This window comes from Cynoglossus semilaevis, chromosome Z (genome assembly GCF_000523025.1).
Source record: "Cynoglossus semilaevis isolate Cse_v1.0 chromosome Z, Cse_v1.0, whole genome shotgun sequence".
NCBI lineage: Eukaryota > Metazoa > Chordata > Actinopteri > Pleuronectiformes > Cynoglossidae > Cynoglossus > Cynoglossus semilaevis.
In genome coordinates this window covers 6,945,688-6,961,578 of record NC_024328.1, presented here as the reverse complement: position 1 = coordinate 6,961,578, position 15,891 = coordinate 6,945,688, and the positions used below count along the sequence as shown (strand labels likewise).

At 38.1% G+C, this 15,891-nt stretch overlaps 1 protein-coding gene across 1 annotated transcript; it reads right to left on the bottom strand.

Annotated features, from left to right (window-relative positions):
- Nucleotides 1-13,128: 13,128 nt before the first annotated feature.
- On the bottom strand, nt 13,129-15,670 carry ptger4a (prostaglandin E receptor 4 (subtype EP4) a). The gene is made up of 2 exons (XM_008336003.2): nt 14,374-15,670; nt 13,129-13,880 (listed from the first exon to the last, which is right to left on the bottom strand). Exons 1-2 carry the CDS (start codon nt 15,160-15,162, stop codon nt 13,347-13,349), a joined length of 1,323 nt encoding a protein of 440 aa, XP_008334225.2. The 5' UTR covers nt 15,163-15,670; the 3' UTR covers nt 13,129-13,346.
- Nucleotides 15,671-15,891: the final 221 nt, after the last annotated feature.

The window sequence follows — 15,891 nt, the reverse complement described above, 5'->3', positions numbered from 1 at the left end:
CCGTCATTAACTTGACAGTGTTGTATAAATAAATTTGAGTATTTTTGTAAACTGTGTTTGTCTGTGTTGTTACTTTATTCATTGAAGCCACCCAATTTGCCAAGAACTCTCAAAATCCTTCAGATATTTAATTGTTATTGAATGCTATTGATTTTAGTATATTTGTAATACTTCAAGTAATACATTATTGCTATATTAGTAGGTTAAAATAACAATTAAAGATAACTTTAACAAGACTGGTTGTGTTATTAATTTGAGACTGGTTGATAACACCAGTGTGCTCCAACTATCTGCATGTCCTCTCTCACTGCATCCATATATCTCCTGTTCGGTGAAAACAGTTACTGTAAATCCTTTACAATAAACATTTTAAACTCATTTGAACTTCCATTGTTTTTCATTATTTCCAATGACATAGTTCTAATTTTTCAAATAAGGCTGTGCAAACTTTAAATTACATTTTTATAATGGATTGAATTTATCCAGATGACCTTTTTCAGACTGTTTCTGGGAACCATTTTGCACATAACTCTTTAGTGGTGGTAAATTGGTCACACCTCAGGGTTCTTGGTTTTATAAGAGCACTTAAATGTACTTTCACCTCTGCTATTTTTCCACTTTTTAGTAATTACCAGATCCTACCTGTTATCAAACCACTTTGAAAAACTAAATTATAGGAATTGTGTAGAAATTATTAGCAATCTTACCCCATCCACCATCTTGTACCACTTAAATGCACAAAATCCGACAAATAAATCCGACAAATTCTTGGATTTGTGCATTTAACATCACAGCCAGCAGAGGGAGACACCTCCATTTGCATCAGGGCAATACCAAATGGGTTTGCACCGTTAAAGTCAATATTGTTAAGGACTAATGAGGTCAGGACTTGACTTCTTTATGAATCCATCCCATCTAGCAAAGAAAGCATCAAGTCAATTCAAAATAATAAAATGTGTATTTTGTGTTTACTGCACAATAGCCATTAAGAATAATAGTCAATAAAAAATAAAATAAAGAAAACAAACAAACAAAATTCTACTTGATGCGTAATTTTGTGTCATTTTGCCTTTGGTTCTGCTAAGGACTGTTGTCTTTGCATGAATTATACAATGACAATAATTGCTCTTCCTCATCCTTGTCCTCCTCTTCCTCCCCATTTACCATCCTCTATCTTTTCCTTCTGTTTCCATTCCTCCAACTTTTTTTCCTCTGTTTCCTCATTCTCTATCTCTTCTCTCTCCACACTCATTTATCCAAACACATTGATTTGGAAAAGTGTAAATGTTTGCACCTGCGACTGTTCAGTGTTTCATTCCAGGAATTATAGTCTCACTCATGATTACAATCTGATTTATTACCCAGACATGTTAAAGTGTCATTGCAGAATTTGTCAGCAGTCTGCCCGTAAATCTACACTAGTGGGTCATTTTCCATTTTGCATTCAGGACGCATAAAAATGTGATCCTTTAACTGCTTTTACAGAGATGTTTGGAATACATCTTTACTGGGATTAGCCAAACGATTTAAAGAAAAAGGCTTTTACATAATGTGACAACAGCTCAAAAACTGAGCTCAGGAGGAAAACCGATCCCATCACATTTTTGTGATGGGGTTGTTTTAACAAACTTCATAAGCTGCCACTTTCAGATCATCTGTTTCAAGTTCTCTGAGAGATTGAAGGAAACATTTCAGACTTCAGAGGTGCAGATGGAAGCAGATAGACTGTCATGGGTGAACATGTCATCAGGGGTCAGACACTGAACTTCAGACGCAACATTTATCTTCAGCTTCTTTGAATGTAGTGCTGCAGGATCAAAGAGTTTGAGTTCTTATCACCATCAGTTCAAGTCATTATCACTGCGGAGTCCATCGCAGCAAACTCTAAAGGCCACAGGAAACTATGCAAAAATCCACCAAGTGGTACACCGGAAAATGTCGAAGTTAATGAATGTCAAAATACCGTCAGTCTGTCTAAAAGACCACAACAACCAGTGGGAAGATGCTGTAAATGTAGCATGACATTTAAAAACAAATTCTACTTACACAAGTCATTAGAGTTTTCTTAGCGGCTTTAACTTTGCTCAAAATGTATTACAAATAGCCTATAATGCAATATGAATAACTTTAATGGTGGCACAAATGTTGATATAAAAAAGTATACAATATACAACAGGTGGACAGATAGAGAGCATGTAACCTATTTCACAGCCCCATTGATCAGCTGGTCAAAGTACAGGTTTGACCAACTGTCATCTACACAGTATCTACTGATGTCAAGACTGTTGGCAAGGCTACACGTAGACTACACAATCTGGAACTTGAGTATTTGAGAATAGGAAATGTCTCTTGAATGGGATTCTGACTTCAGATCTGTTCGGGGTCTTTGGAGGTTAATTGATTTTCCACAGCTACAAATGTTTATTTTCTATCCCATCCAGTAGGAACGTTATGATAACACAGGCACGGCTGTCTGACACAGAAGCCACTCCACAACGACTGTGAAAACAAACAGTGTGTAGGGTCTGACACTTCACACAGGATACACAGGAAATGAAGAGAAAACGGAACGTCATCGCAGGACACGTCACGTATCCACAAACACAGCAACTGTCGGGACTGCTGCTCTACTCAAAGTTGAACTTAAAGGTTTTGTTTGAAGCAGCTCGATGGCAAAATACGTTTAACATTAAATGTTAAAAAACCTTTAAGAACTGGTTTCTCTTACATTGCACAGACAGTGCCTGTAATTAAGAAAAACACAACATTACAAATACAAAATAGTATGAGTAATAAATCTGGTTCATGTGACAGTGGAGGTCTATTTCAATGTATTTAAACACAGAAAGTAGAAAGAAAGCAATGCCAGCTGTTTGAGTGCATTTCTCTTCTCCACATATATAGAAAATGATTAATATTATGGGCTCACAATACTAGATGAACATTCTATGCATGGAGCTGTAAACACACACACTTGCATGTGTGAACATACACGTACACGTACCGGACACGCACGCCTGCACACATTTTTACAATGATTAACAAGATGTGTAATGATCACTGTTTTTCAAGTAGTTTCTTCATAAAATACCCAGAAACACACTTTCCTCGCTAATGTTGAGGCTTTGAAGTCAATAAAGGTTTAAGTTTGACATAAAGCAAATGATTTAAAATCTGTTCCTGTTGTTTAATCTCTGCGCCCTCAGTGACCTCTCCATCAAATCTCTGTTCACTGTTAAACTATACAATTCCCATAAGCACCACTGGGCAAAACGACTTTTGCAAAAGCAACAGAAACAGAAAATGTGTTTGAAAGCACTAAACAAGATTTGTACCATACATAAAATACTTTCAATAAACAAGTAAATTTATTCAACCAAAGGCAGAGGCAATCTTATTTCATCCATCACCTTATCATTGCAGACAGAGGGAAGGGGAGGTAAAGTGTGAGCTGTTAGGCACAGTGCTAGTTCACCACCATTAGCATTTCAAGTCATGAAACACAGTAAAATGGTCACAAAATTGTCACAGAACATGACAAACACTGTTATACAATATTGAAAATAGAAAGTGTGAAAATCTAAAAAAATTAATCATGTTTCTTGATTGATCGGAAATTACCAAAAAAGCATTACTTTATCAAATACACTTCATTTCTTAAACACATTTTAATATAAAAGACATGTTATAGATCAGTGGTTCTCAAACTTTTTCTACTCTGTACCACCTGAGAAAACCTTGATCTCTCTGAGCTCCACCATGATGACCAACATTAGAATATAGCAGCATATTAGCTATTAGCTTCCACCACAGGAGAGATGTTTAGAAATGTTTAGAAAGATGTTTATGTTTAAATGTTGTATTAATTGTAGATGGTATGTTTCAGATTTATTCAATTGAAAACAGAAATGTGAAAATGTGAATTTTCCCCACGTACCACTAGTGGTACATGTACCACAGTTTGAGAACTAGTGTTATAGATTAATTATTATATAATTATAATTATCATTTCTCAAAGTAAAATTGCAAAAGTAAAGTCAGTTTGTTATCCAATAATTTCTCACATTTTGTATTTGCAGAATGCTTTAGAGTCCAGATGATACTCATCCACATTAGAAAGTAGATGATTAATTATCTTTTCACCCCTCAGTCAGTGCCAAAGTTAGTGCTTAACCAATTTGATGTTAAGCACAAAGTGCTGAGGGATTAAAATAAACCCAGAAAAAGTAGTGGGTCAGCCACCAAGGTTGTTTTTCAGAAAAGTTGGCTGTGAAACAGTTCTCTGTGGTCTAACTAACCTGTTTGGAAATCAATGATTAATGGAGAGGGTTAGTGAAAGGACAATTTCCTATGAAAAGTTATGGATGGTATGGTGATGTGAGAGAGGATGACAGTGATGATGGTGATGAATATGATGATGATACTCAGACCAGACACTTGAAAAATTAGAGACTTACAGTGAGCAGTTGATGGATGTGACAGAGGGGATAAACTGCTGGATTGGACAACATGGGAACACATGAGGATTGATTTTGTTCAAGAGTTGCAGTACAATCTGTGCTCAAGTACAAATGTCTTTTCAACAAATGTACACTCCCTAGACAAATAATTTGGAACAACAAAGGCAGATTGCATTAAAAAATAGAGAAAAATATGGCATCTATTAAAAAAAAATCACTTTGTATCCTACAGTATAAATCCTAAATTTCCCAAAGGAAACTCCCAAGGGATTATTAAAGTGTTATCCATCTATCTATTGTCTAAATATAGGTAGAGAATAATACAGGCAGTGCACAATTACCCACAAATCACCACTGCATTATTTATCCATCTTAGAAGAAGCATTTACACTAATTACATTTTGTGAGGATCCATACATACCCAATGAATGGTGTACGTACATGACCTGGTTTGTAAAACACATATCCTGCCAACATTTAGTTTACAAGTAGAGAAAAAAGCCTGTTAGTGGTGATCTAACTCCATCACAAGATGAAACAAACCAAAGATGACGTCGCAAACCAACAAAATCAGAACAAGCGGATACACATCAGGTGAATGTAGCTGAACCAACAGAACTGACTGATTGTTGAAATAAGTTGAAATAAAACTGTTATTTCTGTCACAATAAAACATTACATTAACAACATGCAATGGACTGCCATCTACTGGTAGATTTGTCTAAATTTCTTCCACACACAAGAAAAGGCAACATTCTGCAAGCATGCTGTTGTAGTAAATGTGGTCCAATAGTCATGGCCGTAAAATAAGAAATCTGGTGCTATGTACTACGTATGTACCAATTACTGATTCTTTATGAAAGCGTAGTGTTTAACTTAAAAAATATGCATATAAACTTAGTATTTGAGCTAATATTCCTTACCCCACATACCTTTTACTCATCGTCATTTGTTTCCAGTCCAGCATCTACTATGAAGAACTGTCCATGAGGTCTGCAGCATCAGGGGAATTTGCTCAATAACAATAACTAGAATCAGACCAAACAAAAGTAATATGGTAGGTAACATTAGTAGCTGATGCAGAAGGCAACCGTGCTGAGGGAGAAGTCATCCAGTTCTTTAGAGATGACATCAGACATTAGCTGTATTAAAATATAATTCATAAAACATAGAGTAAAGTAAGTGACAACAACAGAAGCATGGAACTGGAATGGAACACAAATACTACAAACTGTACATTGAAATGACAAAGTTAAACCAGCTCATAGGTATCACTAAGAGTATTGAATAATGTTGAAAAGCATTTGAAATGATATGTTAAGTGCATTTAAATGTAAAATACAACAGTCAATATTGGTGTACCTTGTGTGACCTAACATTTTTTTGTTCAAATCCTCCTTTGAGTTCAGTAGACATTCTTAGAAGCACGGAGCCATAAAAGCATCTCTGGTCAATTTCTCATTTATTTGACTAAGGTTTGTGGGACGGGTGGTCAGGAATAGGCTACATAAGAAAGGGAGGTTTATTTGTTTGAATAAAGACAGAGAGGAAGAGAAAAATTGTGGAAAATGGAAGCAGAACATCGACAACCGAGACTAAGTAGAAAGCAGTCATTCATTATCAAACAAACAATCTGCTTTCATAGACCACTACCATTCAAACAACTGCGGGTCAAATGCCCTACAAACAAAAGTTAAAAAAAAAAAAAGAAAGACATCAGATATTATTTATTGACTCACTGCTTCACTGCATTAGTAAAAATTTGTAACTGTTTCCATTGTTTTGGAAGGTTTTTCAGTCTGCTTTTATCTGTGTATCCCACATGTGTATGTAACATCTGTAGCATATTAGCTTCTTCGTAATGGATGTTTGCATTTTGCCTGCTCTTAGTGTATGTTTATGTTCAGCCAATCTAGCCTTTAGTTTTTTTTCCACTAACAGAGTCTTCTGCACTGTTCTGACCATGATAACTCTCCCTCCCCCTCCCACCCTATTTTATTATATGCCTCACAGTTTGGATTTCACAAAAGGTCACGTCAGGACTCCACTGTAGACATACAGAAGATGTCCAACGGTAAATCCAACCAACCATTAACACATTTGTACAGTAAACTGCACCTCAGTGGAATTAAAAGGGGATCTTTCTCTTCACTGTTCTCGTCTGTTTGACACAAACTTTCTCCACTTGATGGTCTAAAGAACTTCCCTCCTAAACCAAGTGTGAAGTATCCTGGCAACAGCCAATGAAAATCCCACCATGTTTAATTTAATGAAAATTATTAAAAGTACTGTGTTTCCAAACTAGTGTACTTGCCTATGAGTTATAGTTATGGTTTTTCTCCTTTTTGCTACGTTTGTTTGTTATGTTTGTATTAACAAAAAAGTCCCTTTCTCGTCTCACAATAGATAAACTTACAGCTTGTGTCTTTCCTCTGGGGCTCGACCCCAGGACCCTCTGTATGTAAGGCAGATGTGGCAGACAGAATAACTGGTACACTATGGAAACATATAATTCTCTATGGAAGCACAGAGAGCAGAGGTGTAGCGATGACTGCTACCAAAAAAGTGTTGGCCACTTTCCTTATATACACACGTTAGTCAGCTCCAAACTACTACAGGGCAAAATGGAACAGTTTCATCATGTTAAGGAAACTACAGATCTGTCTCAAAAACATCTGGCTATTAGTGGGCTTTTAGATGATAATAGACACTCATTAACAGGCTAATAAACAATTAGCCCAGTAGGTGAATGATAACAAGAATAGGTAGTTTGCCTGAATCCCATTGCTTTCATGTGTTGAAGAATTGCTCACAGCGGTAGGTTTCACTCAATACAGAAGTAACAAAAACATGGTGGGAGTAAAGAAGAAAGCCGTTAACTAATACCAGATGTATTTCAATTATTTTGTCTTACAATTTGCGCCTGGTTTTTGGAATTCTTCTGGTGAGATAAAGGTGTAACTAATTTGATGATTAAAGGGTTTTGGGGCCTAAATGTGAGGTTCTTAAAGCTATATGACAGGTATTGTGGCATCAGTGTCTTACATTTACACACGGGACAATTAAGCAACATTTTATAATGACGTTACATTCAACTCACCATTCAAGTCAAAATAAAAAGCATTCCAGCGTCTTAAAAACGTCGCCTAATCATTATGCAGAAGTGAGCTTCAATGCCCGTTTCCGGTGTAGCCCAGTTTCCGTGAAGTTTGGGTTTATCTAATCATTGTCTAGCAAAACCTAGATAATTGTCGTATTTAGTATTAATTTCAATTCTTGAACAAAGCGTACGATTTCTGAGTCATTCATTACACGGTTACTTTTTATTAAAATGAGAGTCTACAAACGTCACGTTTTTATGGCAAAGGTTTTAACAGCCAATCAAAAGGTGGTTACGTCACACACAACCAGAGCGCCGCCGCCCGTTATAACAGTAAAACTATGACAAAATAACAGTTGCGTTTAAATTTCTTTAATTGAAAATACCACAATTTTGGCAGCCGGTACGATATTAAGAACATTCTTAAATATCAACACTGCACTCTATAGAAGTCAATCGAAGCCGAGCTTAAACGTTGTTTCTTTAATAAATACATGGCAATCAGCAGTAATCACTAAAAATACATACTTTTAATGTTTAGGTGTGACCAGACTAAAACATCAAACGCTGATTATTTCACATAAAATCACTACACGTGCTTTGTAAATGTGGACAAACCGTGTATTCACATTGTAAAATAACAATGAGAGCCACCTAACTCCCCAAGTCTTCAAGTCTTCAGTCCATAATCCACCTTCTTCTTCTTTTTTTGTTGTTGATTTTCAGCTCTTTTCACAACCAAAGTGACACCGTAACTGCTTCATAGGTAACGCACCTGCTCCTCATCAGTTAAAATCCATTGGGTTGCAGCTCCACCCACTGGTCAAGCAGAAATGTGCATACTAACCAAAGAAAAAATTATATTAAAGTCCTCTAACTGTATTGACAGAGCTGTTAGACTAACAGCAGAGGAAATCAGTGATCTATCTTTTAAATGGAAGACAATCACACTAATGCATCAGCTACACAGCTTTCCTCGGAATGTCTGTGCCATGGATTGGAAACGTATGGATGATAGTGAGTCATAAACCAACTACTAAAATGACCCAGTGTGCACTGTGGAAAACACTTGGAAAATATAGAAAAATGTCACTTAAGTGAATACACCCACACAACCATGTACACACATGACCATGTTTAGAGAGGTGGGGCGTACACATACGTGTTTCAGCATTTACAACAGATGTTATCACACACTCAGAAATACAACATAAATAAAATAAATGCCTTTATTTTCTAGTATCAATGTCATATGTTTAAAGCCAACATTCACTAACTTTTATGCAACAAAGAAATGATAATAATAAAAAATGGTCAGCCTACTCTGCGCCTGATTAGGTTTCTTTCATGTCACTGTTTGTGCAAATATCATATAAAGATGGAGATCAAAGTTAAAGTTAGCTGGAAACTCGCTGGTGTGCAGCAATCTGCTGTGGGAGCTTTGGTATAACCTGTTTTAAATAGTGTATGGTTGTGTAAGAATTTTAAAGTCAAAGGATAAATCATTTGTACTTCTGAAATGTTACATGAAAGTTATTAATTATTCTTTATTAATAAAATAAAATACAAAATATATTTAACCATGCTCAGAAAACACAGACAAAACATTGAATCTTTATATTAGTTTTTTTTTTTTTTTATCTTATTATATATGTTTTTGCATTACAAATCATATTCACATTTCTGGGAGACAATTTACATATGTTGAAACTAAAGAGAAGGCTTAAAACACAAGTTATGTTGTTGATCTATTCATGACTCACTATTTGGAGGAAATGTTGGCACAATTTGTCCCACATGGAATAAAGGACTCTCTTCACCTGGGTTGTGTTTTCTGTCTTAATTCCATTTTATCTCCATTTTCCATCACTTGTAAGGAAATGAAAAGGCAGGGTCTTATATCGCTCATTCATCAGCTCTCCCTTGACTCTGGATAATTTCTTGCCGGGGATTGTTTTATGTCTGCTTTAATTGAATGTGACAGCCGAGGCTGCGGTGCAGCAGGTGCTGCTTTTTCTGCTGTTTATCAGCGGGTACAGGGGTGACAGAGCGAAGACGGAATCACTAAGAGAATGAATCGACTGATGTAAAGCAGCCTCGCCAGGTTGTTTTTATGCCAAGGTGTATATCACTTATCCACTTAGGATCTAATCCAAGCATCACCACCTCCAACCCCAGTAAATCCGGGGAAATAGCATCCTCGCTGACAGTGAGGAAAAGTACAAAATGAGGACAGACGTTTACACCTTCCTGAGGTTAGTGAGGCTACCTGACACCTGTTAACACAGATGGCAAATATCAGCTTCATAAAAAAAGTCCATTTATACATTTCATTCAGTGCCAAGCCTAGTGAGAGTAAAAAGGAACAACTTGCAGAGTAGCGTCGCCGTGTCTCTCTGTTGCACAGTCCCATTTTTCATAGCTTAATTTAATTAATGTGTGTTGTTCCCAAAGTCTGGAGGCAGCTCCGACAGTCTGTTTTAGGCATCTCTGCAATGTGTTTGCCTAAGCCACTGCATTGCTTGCTTAGGCCTAATTACAGTGAATTGGAGCCTCAGATTGTGTTTATTGTTTCAGGAGAGGAGCTCTGTCGGCCAGGTCTACTTCCTGAAATCTCCCTTTTTTTCATTAGACTTACACGCACTCTTTTCCTCTCTGTTTCTCTGTATGTCTAGCATTAGCTTTTGATCCGTTACCAAGATGCACAAGATTTCAGCGTGTTTAAGGTTTTGTTTATTTGCCCATAAACTATGGAAAAGACGTATCCGGCTCTCGTCAGACCCATTTGTCCGTGCTAATGGGGTCAAGGGCTGATCTCAACCCTACACCCTCTGGGATTTGGGGGAGAAAAAAAAAACTGTGCGCTCATTTTAGAAACCTGCACTTCACAATGACAGCATATGATGACATGTCAAATACTAGGTTCCTATTAAATTACAGTTAAAATATGGTGTCTAAATTTTACACATTTGTCCTCCTGAAAACACAGAAATTCTCTGTCATGTCTGCAGAGTTTTGGCAGATGTTGAGTAATGTCTGCAGATATGAAAAGTGATACAACAGCAAATAAAAAACATCCACAACTAATGTATATGTAGGTCCACAGACTTCATTCTCAATTACAACATAAATAATGTGCGTAATTTAAAAATAATCCCTAAGAATGTATATAATGAGACGCTTTGATGTTGGAAACTTTAACAAAATACCACTTGACGGTTATACCCTGAGAGTCCTGTTTCTGTGCACTTGTACCAATGAGAAATGTGTAAAATAAACCGCAACGTACACGCAAGGCAGATCTTAATCCATGACATAGAGCAGCAATCTGGAGTGGATTTAACCAAGAAGAAAGTGAGGCCGTGTGTGCGCTTCAAAGATGGCGAAAATAAAGACATAAAGCTTGTTTAAGTGGAAACGCTCAAATGCAGCTTAAAGTTGGAGAAGTTGAAAAGTTCAGGTTAATATACGGCTGTGGGACAGAAGTAGACAATGTCAACTGACCGATAATATTACTGCACAATTAGAAGGAAAACAGCAAACACTGGTTGACATCAGAATTACAGAAATGCCTGAGGAAATTATGATTTAGCTTGACTGACACGGCCTGAATATTTGAATATAATTATTTTGAAGTATGGCCCAGTGTTTGCTGTTTCCAAACAAAATACCTAACATTTACTGGTACCAGAGTTATTTCCACATTCTCTGTTTGAATGTCATTGTGAGCAGAATATTTTTGGTACAAAACAAACTCTTTAAACATTGTCTCCGGTTTCAGAGAAGTTCATGTGACCAGTTCTTATTCAGCATATAAACCTTTAAAATCTGAGTCCAGTGTTACCACCGTGTAACTTCAACAAAAGAGAGTTGCAACATTTGAGTTTGGATTTATTAACTAAAATCTTCTCTTAGAGAAGAATTATTTTATTTACAAACAAATATTTTACACAACATCCATCCGTCAGAACATTGTTTCTCTCAAGCCGACATCTGTGTTGACATATTTTCATCCTGGACCAACATCTGTCCACTGATTTATTCCATATTTACCGTAGCTGTGGAAACATAGCTCAACATTCCCTGTCAGATTTAAATAGTTTGATGCTAATAACTGTGAATCTCTTTATCCTCTGGAAAAAAAAAGTTTTCATAAACTAAGATGACATTTTTGTGTGCGATCCAGGACGGAGCAATGAAAGCACTGGTGTTCACCACATAATAATACTGCACATTATATTAGTCATAAAACTAACACAACACGTCCTTCAAAAAAAGCACCATACTGTACAATGGAGTTTATTAACCAAATCGACCCTCACAATGGCAGCACATGTGCCAGCGATTACTCATAAAGATCACATTTGGGACTGCTTTCATTTACCACAAGCTTGTGACTCAATTACACTAAATTACTGGCCCCATCTACTTCACTCTGAAGGTTTCCACACTGATAGAACAAAGAGGCTGAAATAAGACAGGAGAGCTTTTCCATCACCGATCCTTGAGCCATGATAAAATTGGTCATTTCTGTTTTGTGGCAAAATGATAAAAAATGTCCTCACACATGGACGGATTGTCATCACTGAGGTAGTTGGCTGAAAAGCAGAAACCAAACGAAGGAGGACCACTGCCATTCAAGTCCCTCCCCTCGTCAAGAACTGAAAGTCATATAACATAGGGACAGGTGGGGCCAAATGTATGAGCCCATTAAATGGAAAAAGTGCTTTTATACAGAGCAACAAATGTTTAAGTTAATCATGGAAGCATGCTTAACTATAATATTACAATCCCATCATTAGTCTAAACCACTGGGTCAAAGGTCACTAACTAATGACTCAAGCTCATAAAACAGCTGAACCACGGTTGACCTTTTAGGGGGGAAAAAAAAGCATAAAAGAACTAAGTCTGAAGGTTAAACTGTCACTTCTGAAAAACATCAGAGCAAAAACAAAAGGAAATATTGTTGCTCACAATGCATGAGAGGAAACAATGGTGTTATAACGTTTACACTGTCCAGAACCGGAGTGAGATCCACATGTTGCTAAAAAGAAAAGAAAAGAAAAGAAAACTGGCATAAATAGAAAGAAAAGAGACTTAGAATTTGGAAAATAAGATTAGCAAGACATGTGTCAGAAGGAACTAGAAGAACTGCCAGGACAATCGTAAATGACTGTTCCCAGTCTGGAAGTGGAATTGTCCAAAAATGCTCTCAATTAGGTTCTGCACAGGAATGGGCTGTACATTTGTGGAACAACTCAAAAAATACCTTCAACCAGACTGAAGTTTGCTGAGGACAAGCTCCAAAAAGACCTGCTGAAGGTTTGTCATCTTTATCAGTCGAGACAAACGGTAAATGGAGACAGTGTTTTTTGGAGACAACACCCAAAGAACACTGAACCCACAAGGAGACACAAAGGGCCAGAATGACACTGAAATGTTTGGGTGCATTCAAGAATGACACTGTGAAAAAAACCTGTCTCGTGTCTCTCAACACAACAATGACATATTAGGAGTTAAGTGAAAACCAATTAGCCTGAGCGATTTGTGAGACATTTTTCCTGAAACTAGTTAAAATGCAACATCTGGTAATCTTTGACAAGCCAAAAAGAGATTAGATAAATGTTGTATTTAAGATTAATTGCTCTTCATAAAAGCACTTAGTAAACACTATAAAAAGGATTCTATTCTGAGAACTTTGCATCTAACTTTTCCCATTCCTCCCATGGCCAGGGTTTCGAAGGTCAGTTGAAGTAGGAGTGACTCAGTAGATGTGTAAACTTTAATCAGATGCATTTCTCCTCCACCGTCTCTGTGCTGAGTGACATCTGTACCATCGGATCTTTTGGGCACGGCAAGGCTGAGAGGACTCTGATCACGTCTATCCTTTCTCCGGCTGGAGCTTCAAACTGCTCAGATGAACAGGAAGCTTGTGAGTTTCTGACTGATGAACCGGCCAGTATGTCTTCTTTTTGACAGCTGCCAGTGAACACCTCACTCCCCTCTGGCAGGTAGAGAAAGGTCTGGGAGGTGCTGCTGACATCTCGCAGAGAGTCCTGGTTGGAGATGATCGAAGAGAGCTGATAAACGCTGATGCAGTGGAAGTTCCGCTGTCTCTGTTGGCCCCGTGCTCCTATTTTGCAAAACAGACACTTGATTTTTTCGATGAGCTTGAGAAAAACTGCTTTTCGAAGCAGGATGTAGATCCAAGGGTCCAGAATGGGGTTAAAGGAGGCAAAACGGATAGCTCTCAGATCTGGGTTTTTATCCAACCGCAGTTCCACCGGAGTCTTATAGAGCTGGTTCAAAAACACCTGAACCTGAAAGAGAAAAATAAATAAGCTTAGGGCCTGGGTTAAAGAAATTAATAATTTGTAATTGTGAACATGTGTGCAGCGTTTAACAGTGTGTGTGTTTCAAGGGATGAGAGAGAGAAAAGGCAGAGAGAGAAATTGGCCAAGAAGAGCAGCCAAACAAAAGAGAGGAACTGTAGAATTTAATCCAAAAAGAAATTTGTTTGAACTTTCCTTTCTAATTATCTTTTAGTGTTGGGATGAACTACATGAACCAATTATTCCAAGTTAGAAAAATGACACGAACCAAAGGAGCGGTGCGTAAATACGCGCAGGGAGGAGGTGGTTTGGGGTTCGTGTGGGGAAAGAAATGAAATAAACTTTTAAATTTAAAACTTTTTTGTCAACAACAAATATTTTTATCAAAATAAAACGAGAGTACAACAAATAAACGCACGCATTTTTTGTTAAAATGGCACCAGTAAAGTGTGCGTAAACGTGGGAAATTAACAGAACTCACCACAAGTGGTATTGAGCAAATGAGCACCACTACCGACGTGCCTATGAGCAGAATGACCATCTGAATCTCCGTGCCAGCCGTGCGCCTGAAGCTGAGTCCTCTTCTCCGCGGATCCACGTTCCGTGCCAGGTCTGTTCCCATGGACATCCTGCGAACGTAGCGCCGATGCATCCGGATCAGAGCCACACACACCAGCACGTTACAGACGACGGTGGCCAGAATGAGGAGAGAGCTGAAACCTGCGTACATGAAGGAGTAAGCAGCGTCGCTGGTCTTGTTGCTCCTCCACTCCAAGAAGCACCAGGTCTGCGGGTACTGTTTGGTCACCTGTCCGAAACCCAGGATCGGCAGGACGCAGAAGAGAGCGTTGGAGATGTAGATCGCCAGGAGCGTCAAACCTGCCAGTTTCTGGTCCACATAGTCATTATAGAAGTAGGCATGGTTTATAGCGATGTATCTTTCCACCGACATGGCACAAATGATGCTGAGCCCCGCCAGCGAGAAGAACAGCATGGTGAATCCAAAGTACTGGCACAGAGGGTCGTCTCCGGGCCACGAACCCTTGACGTAAATGGCGATGGTGACCGGACTGGCCAACATGGTGCCCAGCAGGTCCGTGAATGCCAGTCCACAAACCAGCGTGTAAAAAGTTGTTTCTTTCTGTTCTTTACGGGATTTACAAAGAACCACGATGGCGATAACGTTCCCGACCACCCCGAAAATGAACATGATGGATGGAATGGTCGGGACCATGGTTCTCCCTGCCATCGACTCATTAGTCATTGTCATATTCTTTCAACGCAGTCAAAGACGAGTGAACGTTTTTTTTCCTAACGCAAAAATTCCCAGTCCCAGGGATAAAACTGATCTGCACTGGAAAAACACAGTAGCATCATTGTCAAAACAAGTGAATAAAACAGGTTAAAAAAAAACAACTTTTCAAAAACGTGTCAGTCCTTACTCCGCGTTCTCATCCTGCAGCAGCAGCTCAGTTGTGGGTAGAATCCACTGACCAAGACTGGGAGATTAACAGACACCAGTGACTTCATTGAATTGGGAGTCAGTCTTCAAGCTTCCTGCAGGACTCGGTCCCTCCCCTTCACTCCACTCCACACCAGCACCTCATCAGCTGTTCTGTCTGTTGTAGGAAGGGCCTTGTGTTGTGTAACACTATCACACAGGGTCAGTCTATAGTCACTCAGTGGCTGGCTGAAAATGGTGATAAAAAGTGTCGACTTAGCATCATAGATAACAAAAACTAGACGTTAACTTGAAGCAACACTAATAATCAATGCACAACATACAAAGTTTGGAAGAAAAACCCACTCCATCAAGGAGTCTCTTACAAAACACACCAATTGATTATGATGCTAAAACTGTTAGCAGCAAAAGGTTAAAATTCATGTTAGCGCAGGACTTAGAAATGAGCAAAAAAAGTTATATTAAGTTAGTACTTGACCCAAAAGATAATAAAAAACATTCAAAATGATTTAATAATTTATCTTTACCAATGTAAAA